We start from the raw sequence: 15,426 nt of genomic DNA, 5'->3' as shown, positions 1-15,426 counted from the left end.
AATATTCTTTTTCTTTGGTGATTACCCTATTCAACACTAAAGCCATGAATAAGTTTCAACAAGGACTTTCCTAATTTCACAAGATTATGTCAACAAAATATATAGATTTTTCTATTTCAATCATTCATCGGGTCCTGAAATATCTAAAAACAGCAAGGTATTGTTCCCGACCGGTCTTACCCATGATTGGTTTACTAACCCAAATAGTTGCGCCTAATTTTTTGGCATTGAACTCGAGTCTCTTTGCTATACATAAAGAGTCTTCTATGTTGCCAATAGTTGTACTGTAGTTCAGTCTCTGACACATGAATATCTCCATGCTTTTAATACTCACCATTTAGTAACCATGAGATGGCATGACCAGTTCAAACATGTCTCGCCCACAACTTCATATATATTGAAATACAACTGGCACCGAAAAAGGCTGAACGCCAAACAAAAAGGTGCGTTAAACTAATCGAAATCAATGGTCAAAAAATAGAACTGAACTTTTTAGACGTGGAAAATTTCAGAACAATTATTTACTCATATATAATAAAACAAGCGGTTTTCTTTGTTCATTACCGACCTTTAAGACTCGGTAATATAAATAATAAAACTGTACTGTAAAAGGCCGAAAATTGCAGTAAAAAGAGATGCACCAGCCGGGAATCGAACCCGGGTCTGTACCGTGGCAGGGTACTATTCTACCACTAGACCACTGGTGCTGGTTGCTACATTTTGAATATATAATTTATTATTTAATCACTTTGATAAAAATTAATAACACAACACTCTACCATACTATCTTATTTTCCGCAGATCAACGACCACAACGCTGACGTTATCGGCGCTGTTCCTTGCCAGCGCAAGCTTCGTCAGCAGGAGGGCCGCGTCGGCGCACGCCTTATTACAGTGCACCGCCGCGGCGCCCGGCGGCGCCGCCTCCGACTCCGGCGGCGGCGGCGGCGAGACCATACTTCTCGGCCCGGGCATCGCCGCCCCGTTGAGGCATCTCCTCACGACGTCGCAGGCCGTCTCGTTGCTGACCACGTCCCACAGCCCGTCGCTCGCCAGGATCAGGCACTCGTCCTCCTCCCCCCTCTCCGTCACCGTCACCTCCGGCTCCGCCACCACGTAAGGCTTCAAATAACTATCACCTACACAAGAAGAAGAAGAAGATGTGCACTGAGAAAGAACAGTTCGTCCCGTTAATCTTCTCCGAGGGAGGAGGAAGAGCTTACCAATGGCCCTGGACATGGCGAGCACCCCCAGAACCCTCGCCCCGTCCCAGTATATCACCCGCCCCCCCGCCGCCTCGATCCTCCGCTGCTCGTCGGGCCGATCCGGCTGCACAGACCCGCCATTCCTTAGCCCTCGATCTCGCCCTCCCAATTCACCCCCCCCCAACCCTTCCCCTCCATACCTTGTGGTCTTCGGAGAGCGCCACGAAGCCCCCTCTCCGGCAGAGCACGGCCCGAGAGTCGCCGCAGTTGGAGACGACGACGCGCTCCGCCGTGACCACCGCCACCACCGCGGTCGACCCGACGTGGTCGCGCTTCGGCGCCTGCGTCTCGCACCGGCAGCCGCCCGTCCCCGCCCCCGCCTCCCCCACGCTCGCATCCATCCTCGCGAAGCTCCTCTCCATCGCCCCCCTCCACTCCTCCTCCGACCCCGCCCTCCGATCCCGCCCCAGCTCCTCCGCCACGTACTCGTGCATCCGATCCTTGCACGACGCCGCCACCTGCCGGAAAATCGACAAAGGAAGGTTACGATCGAAGCTCGGGGGATTCCGACCGTCGGATCGCCGGGAAAGCTTACGTGGGAGCAGCCGTGGCCGTCGAAAACCCCGAAGAAGTGCATACCCTCGGCGAAGCCAGGGCGGATCGAAATCGCGTCCTCCATCTCCCTCCTCCTCCCGCAAACCGAGATCACGCCGTGCCTCGGACATCGCCCGGCCTCCGCCGACGTCGACGGCGACTCGATCGGGCTCGATTTCGACTCCTCCTCCGCGACCACCACTCGAATCGGAATCCTCCGCCGCGTCACCGCCGCCGGCCCGGCGTCGAATCGGAACCTCCTCTTCCTCCTCGCCAAGCTCGCCTTCCGATCTTCGCAGCAGATCTCCGCCATCGCGCTGCCGTCTCTCATCCAACTCCGCCGCGGGAAGCTCCAACCCCCGGCAGAAGTAGCGCGCTATGTGGGGTCCAACAGAAATACCAGACCGCATCCGGAGCGTACACGCGTCGACATACGCGTGGACCTATCCCCCCCGTACACGCTACCCGGACCGGTCCGAGGCAACTGCCATTAAAGGCCGGCCACGCGGCGCGCCGGCGCTCGCCGGGCCGCGGACGTGTCGCTCGCAGGCTCACCGTGCGACGCGTGTCCCGCGATTTTTCCCCGTTGCCGCCGGCACGTAAGACAAAATCACCCACGTCCCGATAGGTGCCACTACTTTGAAAAACCGCCACGTGGCAGCCACGCGTCAAGGATAAAACCTTTTGAAAGTTAAGAAGGGAAGAAGCCGTTGACCGTCATTCCTCCGTCGACGGCGACGGTCTGACCGGTGACGTAGGAAGCCGCCGGTAGGCAGAGGAAGACGACGAGAGAGGAGACGTCACCGGGCTCGCCCACGCGGCGCAGCGGTGTCCGTCCGATCAGCCGCCGGACGAAATCCTCGTCCTCGAGAAGCTGACGAGGCAAAAAAAGTCCCACTTCTCCGTTGACCACTCCGCCACGACAAAACCCGGAATGAAAATGACGTGGCAGCCAGGCTTACGTGTTCCACTAGAGAAGTCTTGATGTACCACGGCGCGACGCAGTTGACCCTTATCCCGTCTTTTGCCCATTCGCACGCCAGGCTCTTTGTCAGCTGGTTCAGCGCCCCTGCACGTTGTATAATGTATATATTATATTATATTATAATGTCAGATATAAATATATATAAATAGAGGGGACCTTTGGTGGCGGCGTAGATGGAGCCAGTGGGAAGAGCGACCAGCCCAGCGACGGAGGAGATGAAGACGACGCTAGCTCGGGCGGAGGCCTTCAGAAGAGGGTAGAAGAGTTGGCAAAGATGGAACGCCGAGTCGAGGTTGGTGCTCATGAGGTGCGCGTATTCCTCCCCCGTGAACTCCGCCGTCGACTTCCTTATGTTCGTTCCCACGTTGTTGATCTAGCCACACGAATTTCCCAAAAAATTAGTACAAATTGCAGAAGAATAGGGTCGGAAACAGTGTTAATCTTGCCCGACAAGTTTTCCGAAAAAACTCCGTTCCGCAGTAAAAAATGCAGAAGAACAGGGTCGGAATCAGTGTTGATCTTGCGAGATGAGTTTCCCAGAAAATTTCAGTTCCGAAGTAAAAATTGCAGAGGAATAGGTTCGGAAACGATGTTAATCTAGCGAGACGAGGATGTTCCCTGAAAATTTTCAGTTCAGAACTAAGAATGGCAGAAGAAGAGGGTCGGATTGAGCGTTAATTTAGCGAGACGAGTTTACGGAAAATTTCGGTTCTATGGTAAAAATTGCTGAAAAAGAGGGTTGGATGAACTGACGAAGATGTTGAGCTTCCCGGAGAAGGCCGCCTGCACCTTCTCCGCAAGTTTCTCCCTCTCTTCCCTGAGAGACACGTCGCAGACCGATCCCGAGACGGAAAAGCCCAATTCCTTCCATATCTGCAGGGAGCTCGAAAGCTCCGCCTCGTTCCGGGAGCAAGTGTACACCGCCGCGCCGAATCCCGCCAGCTCCTCCACCACGGCGCGGCTGAGAAGGAATCGAAGATAAACCCTAAAACAGGGCGAGCGGGAAGAACGCCGCGGAAAGAGGGAGAGTTCCTACCCGATTCCTCTCGTGCCTCCGGTTACCAGAGCCGTCGTTCCCCGCAATGACCACCTCTGATCGTGCCCGATCTGCACCTCGCCGCTGCCGGCATCTGCCATGGATTTGCTCTTGATCAGCAGCTGATTTCGCTTCCGCGAGGTCGACGGACGAAAGATCAAGTCTGCAACTTTCGGAATTGTGGCCTCCAATCCTTCACTGTTTCCCTTATCCGGCTCAGCTCTCGACGAACAAGGATCGCCGTTGACTCGTTGTAAGCGCGTCCGATCCAGATTTCGTGCAGTGCAGCCCATTAGGCCCGTGCTCTCCTATATTCGTAAAATAATTCTTTGCTGTAAATTATCTTTGTTTGTATACTTGAATATTAATTGCTAATGTAAATACAGAACTAAAGAGTCATCAATATTCATAACATTTTACTATTAAGAAACATTACAGTTCTCATAGAGCGTGGTCGTGTGATGACATTTATATTTCTAAATCCATAATAAATTAGTTAGCCTAATGTCTCATGAGTTGGGTCTGACGGTTCCGGTCTGGTTCAGGTTTTTAGCAAAGGCTTAAATCTTACCTTAACTTCAGTCTGGTTCCAGTCCTTTCTTGTTCAGTCCTGGTACGGTCTAGACCGATCCCGATCTGGTCAGGTTGACTAGTCAATGTCAAATTCAAAGTAGAACATTTATGTTCATAATAATGTTAAATATCTCCTACATCAAGTGGGTGCCTATATATGGTCAAATATATGGCTTCTACGCTGACCTCAGCAGAAACTTCCCCGTCGAGATAGATTTGATATTTTTAAAATTTTACGAAAAATATTAAATAAATATATTATAATTTACTTCTGGTTGCAATCCGGTGTGTCCCTTGGACATAAACCTGAATGGACAATCGATCCAACCTCAAATGGAGGACCTACGATCCCAGTGCGGTCCGGTCAAACTGTTCCTTAGTCCTAAATGTCCAACCCTACTCATGAGCATGTTCTTGTATAGTTGAATATGTAAGGTCTCCATTTAGGTTTGGAGACCGCATGTTACCTATCTTTGTGTTTATGTAGTGTAAGACTGACTCGCTATACACACTGTATTTCTCTCTCTCTTCTCTCTCTCTCTCTCTCGCTCTCTCTCTCTCTCCCTCACTCTCAGGTCCATGTAAGACCATGTAACTCTCTTTTTGATTCACAGGGTGTTCGAGTTCTAGGATCCTCCTCATAACATGTGCCCTTGTTTTCCCTGTCCTACCGCATCGTTCCCTGTCCTTGCCTTTTCACAATGCCATCATGTCTTGCCTCATGCGATAATTTTATGCATTGCTTTTCCATGTAGCCCCAAATCTATCCATAATACAATGTCTCTGTGTCCTGCTCTATTGCATCACCCTCATGTGCTCTACATCCGAGTGTTGATCTATCTTTTGTGTTCCAACATGAATGACAGCCTTCAATTCGGATAGACTACAGATCCATCAGGAGGGGGCGAATGAGTTCTTGCATGTATCAAGTGACCGTGGGCCAAGAGACTCGTCTAGACATCTCTATGACCTCTATAATATTTGATAATCTCAAATTTAGGGGTTTTAATTCGTCGTTAGTAATTTAGATTATTCAATAAAAATATATTTAACCGTACTTAAGAATATTTAGTTAATGATGAGTACAGATAGTCTCCACAGGTAATGATGATTAAGGATTTAATTCTTACTATAGTGATTAAAGATACGAGAAAAGAAAAATACTAGAATAGGCGAGATAGTGATATCGAGTGCCATGTTGTATATAGCTATAATTCAACTTAAATTAGCAAGAAAAGAGGAAGTGAACATAGAATTATGTGTAATGATATGCGGATGAGATAGAGACTGCGAAGAATACGATAGTGACTGAATGTAAGAACAGTGTGATCCTCCCAGTAGGAGGCCCACACGATGAGCTCTTAGCTCTGCGGTAGAGCGTGCCCCTGATAATTGCGTCGTTGTGCCTAGGCTGTGAGGGCTCTCAGCCACATGGATAGTTCAATGTGCTCATCAGCGCCTGACCCCAAGATGTGGATCATCCAAGGCACAATAGCATGGCGTACTCCTCCTGTTCAAATGGAAAAGATATAAACAAGATAGGGTTTATGTGAGGGAATGAAAGAATAGCGAACAGAGAATGAGAAACCCTAATTAAGCTAATGACGGTGTCAGGAAAAGAGCAATGTACGGCGAAGACATTTACTTTAGAACCTTACATTCCGCCAGGATCACGGTGATTTACGAGTGTCGGTAAGCTCCCCCTCTTCTCCAATGCTTCTCTCCACACACCCAGGATACCAAGAACACACTTGATGGATCTCAAAACTCACTATCTTTCAATCAGCTCACACAAGTAGGAAGCAAGTTCAAGATGAATTTCACAATGATCAAAGGATATGAACAGAAAGAGGAGGTGAAGGTGAAGTAGTGCTGAAAATTTCAGCTCAATCGGAGTTGTAGATCAAAAGATATGGCCGATTGAAGTTGGAACAATCCTGGACCTTTTTTTTCTCTATCCTCGTATCCGCTTCCTCCTTTTCCATTTTTAATTAAACAGTTGCGTCGCTCTAAATTTCCGCATCTCCTCGTCTTCTGCGCTTGGACTTCTCATCTTCCACGCCACATGTATGATAAAGAACTCCAAAAATATACTTCGATTACTGAAGAGGATGACTGAATTTCCGTCCCTTAGGCTTCGTCGATGCCTAGAGCGATGAACAGTTCCGGGATCGCCAAATGACAAGTGTGGTCCGGAAAGGGAAAGAGAAAAAAATAGGGGGGAGAGAGAGAAGAGCATCGGGATGTGGGAAGAGCTTCACTCCACGATGGGATGCAGGGAAGAGCGTCTGCAAATCACACGACCGAAGAGGGGGTAAGCGATGAGCCGGAGAATTCGAACTCGCTGAGAGAGAGAGAGAGAGAGAGAGAGAGAGAGAGAGAGAGAGAGAGAGAGAGAGAGAGAGAGAGAGAGAGAGAGAGAGAGAGAGAGAGAGAGAGAGGAATGACTTACTGGGATATTCGCTGCCCTCCTTCTCCCACACATCAGCCCTTAAGTTAGGGTTGCTGTTGGGCTTGTGGGCTCTGGCTGTGTCTTGGGCCACCGACGCTTGTATATGCGGCCCCGTATCATATCAATACTCCCCCCAATTCTGACCAGCTTGTCCTCAAGTTGGAATTCTGGAAATTGTTGGCGTAGGTGGGAGGCGATTTGCCACGTGGCCTCGTGGGCGGGCAATCCCTTCCAGTGGATGAGCACTAGGAGGCCTTGAGACGAAGGGTGGAATGCTGTGATGGCTTCCGGCGTGACGATGCATGATAAGCTCAAAAATTATGTATATATATGTCGTTATTTAGGGGTTTTTCGAACTTAATCACTAAAATTTATGTCCCTTAATGCGCAAGTAAGGGGTCGAACCCTAGGGAGACGACGGTGAATTCAGTTTTCCTCAAATTAGGGAGTAGCACTCAAGTTTTAATAGCCAAGCTCCTTTTACTTTTGCCAGATTTTATGATCAGTTAACACTCCTTGGCAAGACTTACTACTAATCCACTACAAAGTGGCTTAAGTATAATTTTTTTAAAATTTTCTTTTTAGTCAATTAGAAACTAGTTAGAGAAGAAAATCCATCAAAAGGATGCATTAAAATGTCTCATGGACTAGCAAGCCTAAGATAAGATTTTCTATTAGCTTGTATTTTATTTTGACTGATTTCTCACGGATATAGGGTTTTAAGAATTGCTATTATTGTTTATTTTATACTAATTGATTTAAAATTGTAGACATGTCCTGAAACAGCAAATCGTAAATTGGATTCACGATTTGCTGAATTTCCGAGGCAAGAGATTGAAATTTTCTTGATTTGATCAAACGAAAGTGATTAAAAATATGATGTTGGTAATCGATCTAGGTAGACTAATCTGAAAACGAACTAAAAGTTTACAAGCTAAATGAGTAACATTGGAACATGAAAACGAACGACGGCAAGCATGAGATGAATGAAAATTTCAGAAAATTAACGATGAAATACGGTGCAAAAATTAAAGACAGATAGTTCTAGATGTACCAGAAGCTATATGTGAGCCAATCCCGAGCAACGAACGCCAAGGTTTTCCCCCGATTTTAGTTTGAACTCGATGAAGAATGCCGGCGCCAGATCTGCGGGATTCTGCTCCAATCTGTCTCCAAATCGCTCCTGGCGATTCTTGAGTCTTGAGGGAGGCTAGGCGATCCTTCCTTCAGCTTGAAAATCAAGAACGAAGAAAATAATCGTTGTCTTCTCCCTTTTATCGTCGCGGAATCGGAAGAACAAGGTCTTCCAATTCTGTTAGAACTGCCGTCCGTTTCACGTTGTACGCAGAGCATACAGCGTGACGGGATTGGTTCCGCTGGCCTTCGTGTGTCTCCCTGTCGTGCGCGACACACACGAAATTGCGTGCGTGCGTGTCGCGCACCGAAGGGGCTAGCGGTCCTTCTGATACACCTATGTACCCCTGCGTGCGGTGCGCTTCTTCGTGCGTTCTACGGGTTTTAAAAGAAATAGTTAGCTCTCAAACCGGCCCACTAAGGGCCGGTTTTAATAAAAAAGGTTTTTATTTTATTTTTTTATGAAAAGAAAAAATAAAATAAATTGTAAACATCATTCTAAATGCATAAAAAAAACTATTTTATTCATTTCGAAAAGACCTTTAATTGTTGGCTTCTTTTTATTTATAGAAATAGGCCAATTAAATCATTTAATTGTTATAATCATCATTTTAAATCATTTAAATGTGTAAATTGACCTAAATATTGATAAAAGGTATTATTTAACTTGAAATTCAAGGAATTATTATTTTCGCCCAAAATGATGATAACATGCATTAAAATTCCATGTTTTATGCATTAAAGCCCTAAAAATATGATGAAATTAGCTCTTTATTAGCTTCTATTTGCATGCTATCAATCCACTCAATTTCCTCCGAGAGGAGTGGGGGTATGGGTAGGGGCCGGTCTGTCGATCCCACTGCTCTCCGGAGTTGAGATACATGAAAAACTGGGTGGATGTGTACCTCGGGGGGAAATTGAAGAGGGTAGGCGACGGCCCCGAAGCGTTGGAGGATGCGATAGGGTCCAAAAAATTTGGGACCCAATTTCTCGTTGGGTCGCCGGGCCAATGTCTTCATCTGAAAAGGGCGTAGTTTGACGTATACCTCGTCGCCTTCGGTGTAGGTCACCTCACGTCGCTTTGTGTCAGCTTGGGCTTTCATTTGAACTTGGGCGCGGCCAAGGTGACCCTTTAGAACATCGAGCATTTGATCATGTTCCGTGAGCAACTTGTCGAGGTCGTCGATGGGCGATGCTAGGGTGCCGTAACGGACTAAGGTGGGGGGGGATCCCGACCATAAACCGCACGGAAAGGGGATGTCTTGATACTGCTGTGGTAAGGCGTATTGTAACTCAGTTATGCCCATGGGAGATACTTGCGCCAACGTTTGGGTTGTTCCCCTGCAAAACAGCGAAGATAAGTCTCTAGGCCGCGGTTGACGACTTCGGTTTGTCCATCCGTTTGTGGGTGGTAGGCTGAGCTGCGTTTGAGGATGGTTCCTTGAAGGGAATGAAGTTCGGACCAGAATGAGCTCATGAAGATGTGGCCCCTATCTGAGATAATGGATTGTGGCATGCCATGGAGACGGATGATTTCATTTGTGAACAGAAGGGCCACGTCTTGGCTGTGAACGGATGGCGTAGGGCGATGAAGTGCCCGTACTTGCTAAGTCGGTCGACCACCACCAGGATGCAATTAGCCCCCTCGGACCGAGGAAGTCCCTCAATGAAATCCATGGAGATATCCTCCCAAATTCTGGTGGGCATGGGCAGCGGTTGGAGGAGCTCGGCGGGGGCGAGGTGGGAGGATTTGCACTGCTAACATCGCTGGCATTCATTGACATAGGTTTTGATGTCGCCCTTCATGGCTGGCCAATAGAACTGTTGATAGACGCGTTGATAGGTCTTGAGTAACCCCCCATGGCCCTCTATTTCCCCGTCATGAAGTTCCTGAAGAATCTGACGTACGAAGGGAGATGCCCGAGGTAGAACCAAGCGGCTCTTGTAAAGTAGATGTCCATCCGTGATAGAATAATGCGGCGGAAGCGGTCGTCCCTGCTGAGCTTCCAAGAGCAGCCTGTTCAATTCAGGATCTTGTCGGATAGCTTGTTGGATGTCGGATAAATCCACCCAGTTGCTCACGGTGATGGGACAAACAAGCTCCTCTGGGGTCTCTATCCTGGACAAAGCATTGACGGCCTGGTTGAGGCGACCTGCCTTGTACTGAATCGAAAAACGAAACCCCAGAAGTTTTGCCAGTAGACGATTGTACTCGCCCGGAACTTCCCGCTGTTCAAACAAGTACTTCAGGCTGCACTGGTCAGTATGAATTGTGAAGTGCTGGAAGAGCAGATAGTGTCTCCATTTTTTAACGGCTAATACAATGGCCAACAACTCACGTTCGTATGCTGATTTTGTGCGTGTGGTAGGGGGAAGAGCTTGGCTGAAATAGGCGATTGGTCGGGCCGCTTGCATCAATACTGCCCCCACCCCGACGCCAGATGCATCCGTTTCTAGCAGGAATGGCTGAGTGAAATCGGGCAAGGCGAGGACTGGCGCGGTGGACAGAGCTTGCTTTAGTGCATCAAATGCTTCATGCGCTGTGGCAGTCCACTCAAACTTGCCCTTCTTCAATAATTGTGTGAGAGGCCACGCCACTGCCGCATAGCCTGCTACAAACCGTCGATAGTACCCAGCCAGTCCAAGGAAACCACACAGCTCTCGGACAGTTCAGGGTGGTTTCCAGTTGGTGACCGCCTCCACCTTGCTAGAATCAGTCGATACTCCCTCGGTTGAGACCCAATGTCCCAAATACTAGATTTGCAGTTGATAGAAGAAGCACTTTTTTGGGTTGATATGTAGGTGGTGCTGCTCAAGAATCTCCAATGCATGATGCAAATGGGCCATGTGTTCCTCATTGGACTTGCTGTAGATTAAGATGTCGTCAAAAAATACGAGGATGAATCGATGTAGATAGGACTGGAACACCTGATTCATTAGTGCTTGAAATGTGGCGGGGGCGTTGGACAAACCGAACGGCATCACCACATATTTGTAATGACCCTGGTGTGTTCTGAAAGCCATCTTCTCCACATCTTCCTCGCGCATCCTGATTTGGTGGCAGCCCGATTTTAAGTCTAGCTTGGAGAAAGTGGTCATACCGTGCAGCTCTTCCAGCAATTGTTCCACCACCGGAATAGGGAAATGGTCGGGTACGGGCACCTTGATGAGAACCCGAAAGTCCACACAAAAACGCCAAGTGTTATCCTTCTTCTTCACTAATAGTGTGGGGCTGGAATACGGGCTACGGGAAGGCCTGATTAGTCCCATAGCAAGTTGCTCGACCACGAGCTTCTCCAACTCATTCTTTTGCAAGTGAGAGTAGCGGTAAGGATGATAGTTAACCGGGCTCGTACCTGGCAGCAATACGATCTAGAGCAGGTGGCGTTGTGGCGCTCGGTTGTTGGGCCCTCCTTCAGGCGGCTCGTTCCCGGTTCGCCCTCTAGGGTGTGCCACACTCTATTAGCCCCTCCACTCCATGTCTTATAATAGAGGCCCGAAGTCGTAGAGAATTCTTTGAGTGCTGGGTGGGCAACCCCATGGCTGTCTTCGAAGAGAGAACGGTCAGCGCGACCTCATCCCCCATGTCACTGTCGACGTTAGTATTGATGCCGTGGTCACCGGAAACTGCGTCGGTTCCATCCCCATCCTTCTCCTGGAGGAGATGGATCTGTAGATCCTTGCGGCATCGATGACCAGGTGTAAATTTTTCATCACACCTAAAACATAGGCCTTGCGCCTTGCGCTGGGCCACTTCCTCCACGGTAAGGCGTAAATGATGCTTGAGTCTTGGAGTGGTGCAGGGTGCTGGTTGCTTGGTCGTCTTGCCCTGGTGATCCTTCGTCTCTCTAGCCTTGAAAATACGTGAACTCCGGGACTGCAGAGTCAATTCTTCATCTTCTATGAGGACTTCTTCCACTTCCAGTGCCAGATCAAATAATTCGTCCAGAGATTGTGGGTCTCGCCAACGAATCTCCTTCCGTATGGACGGCTTGAGAGCGGCCAAGATTGCGTTGATAGCCGTCTTCTCGCATAAGTCTGGAATGTACCCCGCCAAACGCACAAATTCGTCGAGCAGTTCATCCACCGTCCACATCTGGAGCATGCGGAACAGGTTGGTGTAGGCCTAGTGTGGTTTGAGACCAAAGAGCCGACACAATTGGGCCTTAAAATCATCCCAGCTTCGGAATCCTGCATGATCGTCTTTGTAGCAGAACCACGCCTTGCCCTCTAGATACGACGACGCCACCCTCAGCTATTCTCCATCTTCGGCCGGGTGAGAACGGAAGTAGTGTTCCACCTTTCGCAGCCAATTTTCAGGGTCCCCACCCGAGAAGAACGGGATATCTGCGATGCGATGGAAATGCCTCCCCTCACGTTGCCTAGTCGCAATGTGGTGGTCTCGCGGTTGGTGCTCCACATCTGTAGATTCGTCCACATCTCGAGTGGTGTGGCGATTGGCGATTGCTGTCCGATCATGGCGAGGCATGACCACGGGAAGGCGCTCAGCATTTTCACACCCTTCTCCTCGAAGTCCCCTTACATCTTCCATAGCTCGGTTTATAGCTCGTTCCCCCTGCTCTCGATGCATATTTGGGCACGAGGGACGAGTAGGCCGGCCCCGAAGATAGGGATTCTGCTCCGCCTCAGCTTCTCGACCATTGAATTCTTCGATGACCCGGTGCGGCTCTCTCGACGAAGGAGGTCATTCCCACGATGTGTCCGTGCGGAATTGCTCCAGTCGGTTAGGTGACGGGTAGCGTGGGCCTCCCCCAGTTTGCTGGGGTAGCAGCAGTGGCGGGGAATAATGATGCGGAAGGCCCCTTCGGTCCATCAAAGCCCCAAGCCGTTGTCCTGAAATGGGCGGGTACCCGATTCGCCCTTCTTCTTTGGGTAACGCCTCCGCCATGTGTCCCCAAGGACTCCGCTTTCCTTCTGGTTCCAGGTGGACCCGATGAGTCCGCTTTTGACGGCTTGGCCGTCGCTTTGGCGGCATACTCTGTTTCCAGTGAACGGGGTCGGGTTCGCCGGCGGCACTTTGATAACCTGCAAATTAATACGATTAATTAATGAATTTTACATTTTATTTATATGTTTTAATGATTTTATTTGCATGTTATCATGTTAAAATAAGATAAATCACTTAACCTCTCATTATACTATTATTTCAGATTTTTATCATTTTTTTACATGGAATTTAACATCATTTTAGTGAAAAAATATTTTTTTACAGGGATTTAAATACTTGGCTAAAGGTTGGTAAGTGTTTTCATGATTTTTCTGGAATTTTTCCATATTTTTATATAATTTTTTGACCATTATATAGCCAAGAAATGATTTTTACATATTTAAATAACACATATATTATTTATTTGGCATTTATAATATATTTAAATATTTACTAACGAGTATCCACGTCATTCGCCCGAAATTCGGGCGAATAAATGGATATATTTATTTAAATAAGAATAGAGAGAGAGAGAGAGAATGAGTGGTTATTATTATATAATAGAGAGAAGAATAGTCAACATAAGCGGCTATGATTTAAAATATATAAAAGAGAGAAGAAAGAGCGAAGAATACCGGCTTATGATTTAAAAGAGAGAAGAGAGAGAAGAATAGTCAACATAAGTGGCTATGATTTAAAATATTTAAAGTGAGAAGAGAGAGAAGAATAGCGGCTTATTATTTAAAATATATAAAAGAGAGAAGAGAGAGAGAAGAATGGTCAAAGATTGCGGCTAAGAGAATAAAAAATTATTTTTTTAAAAAAGATCTTTTGTCCTTTTCTTTTGTTTTTATTATTTCAGGCTGACGTGGAGCGTTTTGAGCGCTTTGAATTTCGGAATCACACGCCAATGATTGTGCGGTTATGACGCGCACAACAACGTGTCAGGACGTGATCCGAGGAAGCGGAATACGAGAAATGATTATGCTGGCCAATCAAAAAGCGTTTTTTCCAAGCTTCTTGGAGGAGAGATAAAACGATCCAATGGCCTAGATTTATCATCACTAAAACCTTGATATCTTGAGATCTAGATATCGGATTAGGCTGAAATTTAGAGGGTAGGTTAGTCTTTTCCCCCTCTACAATTCAGATGGTTGGATCTTTAAATGGAGGTCTGGAAAGGGGCAAAAATCACTTTTGGATGCTCTCCCCCAAGCAATTGGCCAGGAAGGACACATGATGGATTCTTGAAGTCGACAGATCTTGTTTCTGAACTCAAATTTGTAAATCTCTGATTTTTATTTCAATCATCTTCTTGAACGATTCTAAAACGCCAAGGCATGGGCGAAATGTACATGCCCTAGAGGTTTGTTTTGAATGAAATTAGCACTTTGTTTTGATTCTGATTCAAGATCTGATTTTTTATCCTTAATTCTACATCAATTTAAAATATTTATGCTTCATTAGATTTTTAATTTAGGGTCGGATTTCATCTTTTCCCTAATTTCTTCACTTTCTCTCTCTAGGTTAATTTGTTTAGTTTATCTCTCTAGATTTCAATTTTTATTGTTTAGGAATTTAATTTAATATATAAAAAACCTAAAAATAAAATTTGAATCGAAAATTCATCTATCTTGAAGTCCAAATTAAAAATCCCTTTCTTGATCATTTAATTCCCAATTTTAATTCATAAGAAATTGTTTTAAAATTTTTTAATAATTTGGAAATTAATATTCTGAATTAACTGATATTAAAATTAAAATATTCATATCTTGAGTTTTTTGACCGAAATATCAAAAATCAAAATTAAGTTTTACTTAAATTTTGATTAATTAAAGAATATTATTAAGGATAATTAAGATTTATTAATTGCAAAATTAAATCATCTTTGAATTAATTCATTGAAATTGGATAAAAATTCTCATTTGTTGCCTCCCTGTGGTTCCACCCCTTACTTGCTCTATATTTTATATTTAGTGAATAAGGGAAATTATAAATTTTATTGTATAAGTCTAAATCCAAAATCAATGACATTTTTACATGCATTTTTTTGGCTTATCACACTTCAGTGATGGATTGCTTCTCACGGTCCGCCCCAACTACGGCCCATGACGGCGGTTGGGGCAGTAGTCCTTCTGGGGCATGTGTGGCTGGGAAAGATTGTCTCTCTGTCGCAGGCCCGCAATCCCGCAAGGTGGGTGACGACGCCGAGCTACTAGCCCCGGCGTGGGAACCCAGGTCCGACCCTCGTGAACGTGCAGACCTCCGAGAGGTGGAGCTATGGTGCGCCAGCATTGCATCGAGCTTCTCATGAATGAGGGCTTGGTCTGCCCGCAGGGCGTGGACGTCCTTAGCCTTGGCACATTCGGCCACTTGTGTCCTTAATTCAGAGAGATTTGCTTCCAGTTCTTGGATTGCTTCCTTAGAAGCGTGCTGGGTTTCGGTTGCCATTTTCTTCTTTGCCATGTCAGTATCTGGGGGTCGCTAGCTCTGATACCA

The 15,426-nt window shown here is 46.7% G+C and overlaps 2 protein-coding genes, 1 long non-coding RNA gene and 1 other non-coding gene across 4 annotated transcripts; 1 reads left to right on the top strand and 3 right to left on the bottom strand.

Annotated features, from left to right (window-relative positions):
• Positions 1 to 636: 636 nt before the first annotated feature.
• On the bottom strand, positions 637 to 707 carry TRNAG-GCC (transfer RNA glycine (anticodon GCC)). Its single transcript has one exon. It is a non-coding gene; the product is annotated as a tRNA-Gly (tRNA).
• A 7-nt stretch (positions 708 to 714) lies between these two features.
• Positions 715 to 2,376, bottom strand: LOC144714162 (putative protein phosphatase 2C 9). The gene is made up of 4 exons (XM_078588859.1): positions 1,801 to 2,376; positions 1,406 to 1,723; positions 1,224 to 1,329; positions 715 to 1,139 (listed from the first exon to the last, which is right to left on the bottom strand). Exons 1-4 carry the CDS (start codon positions 2,128 to 2,130, stop codon positions 784 to 786), a joined length of 1,110 nt encoding a protein of 369 aa, XP_078444985.1. The 5' UTR covers positions 2,131 to 2,376; the 3' UTR covers positions 715 to 783.
• A 23-nt stretch (positions 2,377 to 2,399) lies between these two features.
• LOC144714163 (tropinone reductase homolog At5g06060-like) lies at positions 2,400 to 4,201 on the bottom strand. The gene is made up of 5 exons (XM_078588860.1): positions 3,821 to 4,201; positions 3,538 to 3,745; positions 2,941 to 3,157; positions 2,762 to 2,868; positions 2,400 to 2,673 (listed from the first exon to the last, which is right to left on the bottom strand). Exons 1-5 carry the CDS (start codon positions 4,111 to 4,113, stop codon positions 2,491 to 2,493), a joined length of 1,008 nt encoding a protein of 335 aa, XP_078444986.1. The 5' UTR covers positions 4,114 to 4,201; the 3' UTR covers positions 2,400 to 2,490.
• Positions 4,202 to 8,371: 4,170 nt separating this feature from the next.
• On the top strand, positions 8,372 to 14,327 carry LOC144714165 (uncharacterized). Its single transcript, XR_013584270.1, has 2 exons — positions 8,372 to 13,238; positions 13,790 to 14,327. It is a non-coding gene; the product is annotated as an uncharacterized LOC144714165 (long non-coding RNA).
• The last annotated feature ends 1,099 nt before the right edge of the window (positions 14,328 to 15,426 follow it).

Source organism: Wolffia australiana, chromosome 17 (genome assembly GCF_029677425.1).
Source record: "Wolffia australiana isolate 7733 chromosome 17, ASM2967742v1".
Taxonomy (NCBI): domain Eukaryota; kingdom Viridiplantae; phylum Streptophyta; class Magnoliopsida; order Alismatales; family Araceae; genus Wolffia; species Wolffia australiana.
Note: the sequence above shows the minus strand (reverse complement) of the source record. Positions and strands in the feature narration are given on the sequence as shown.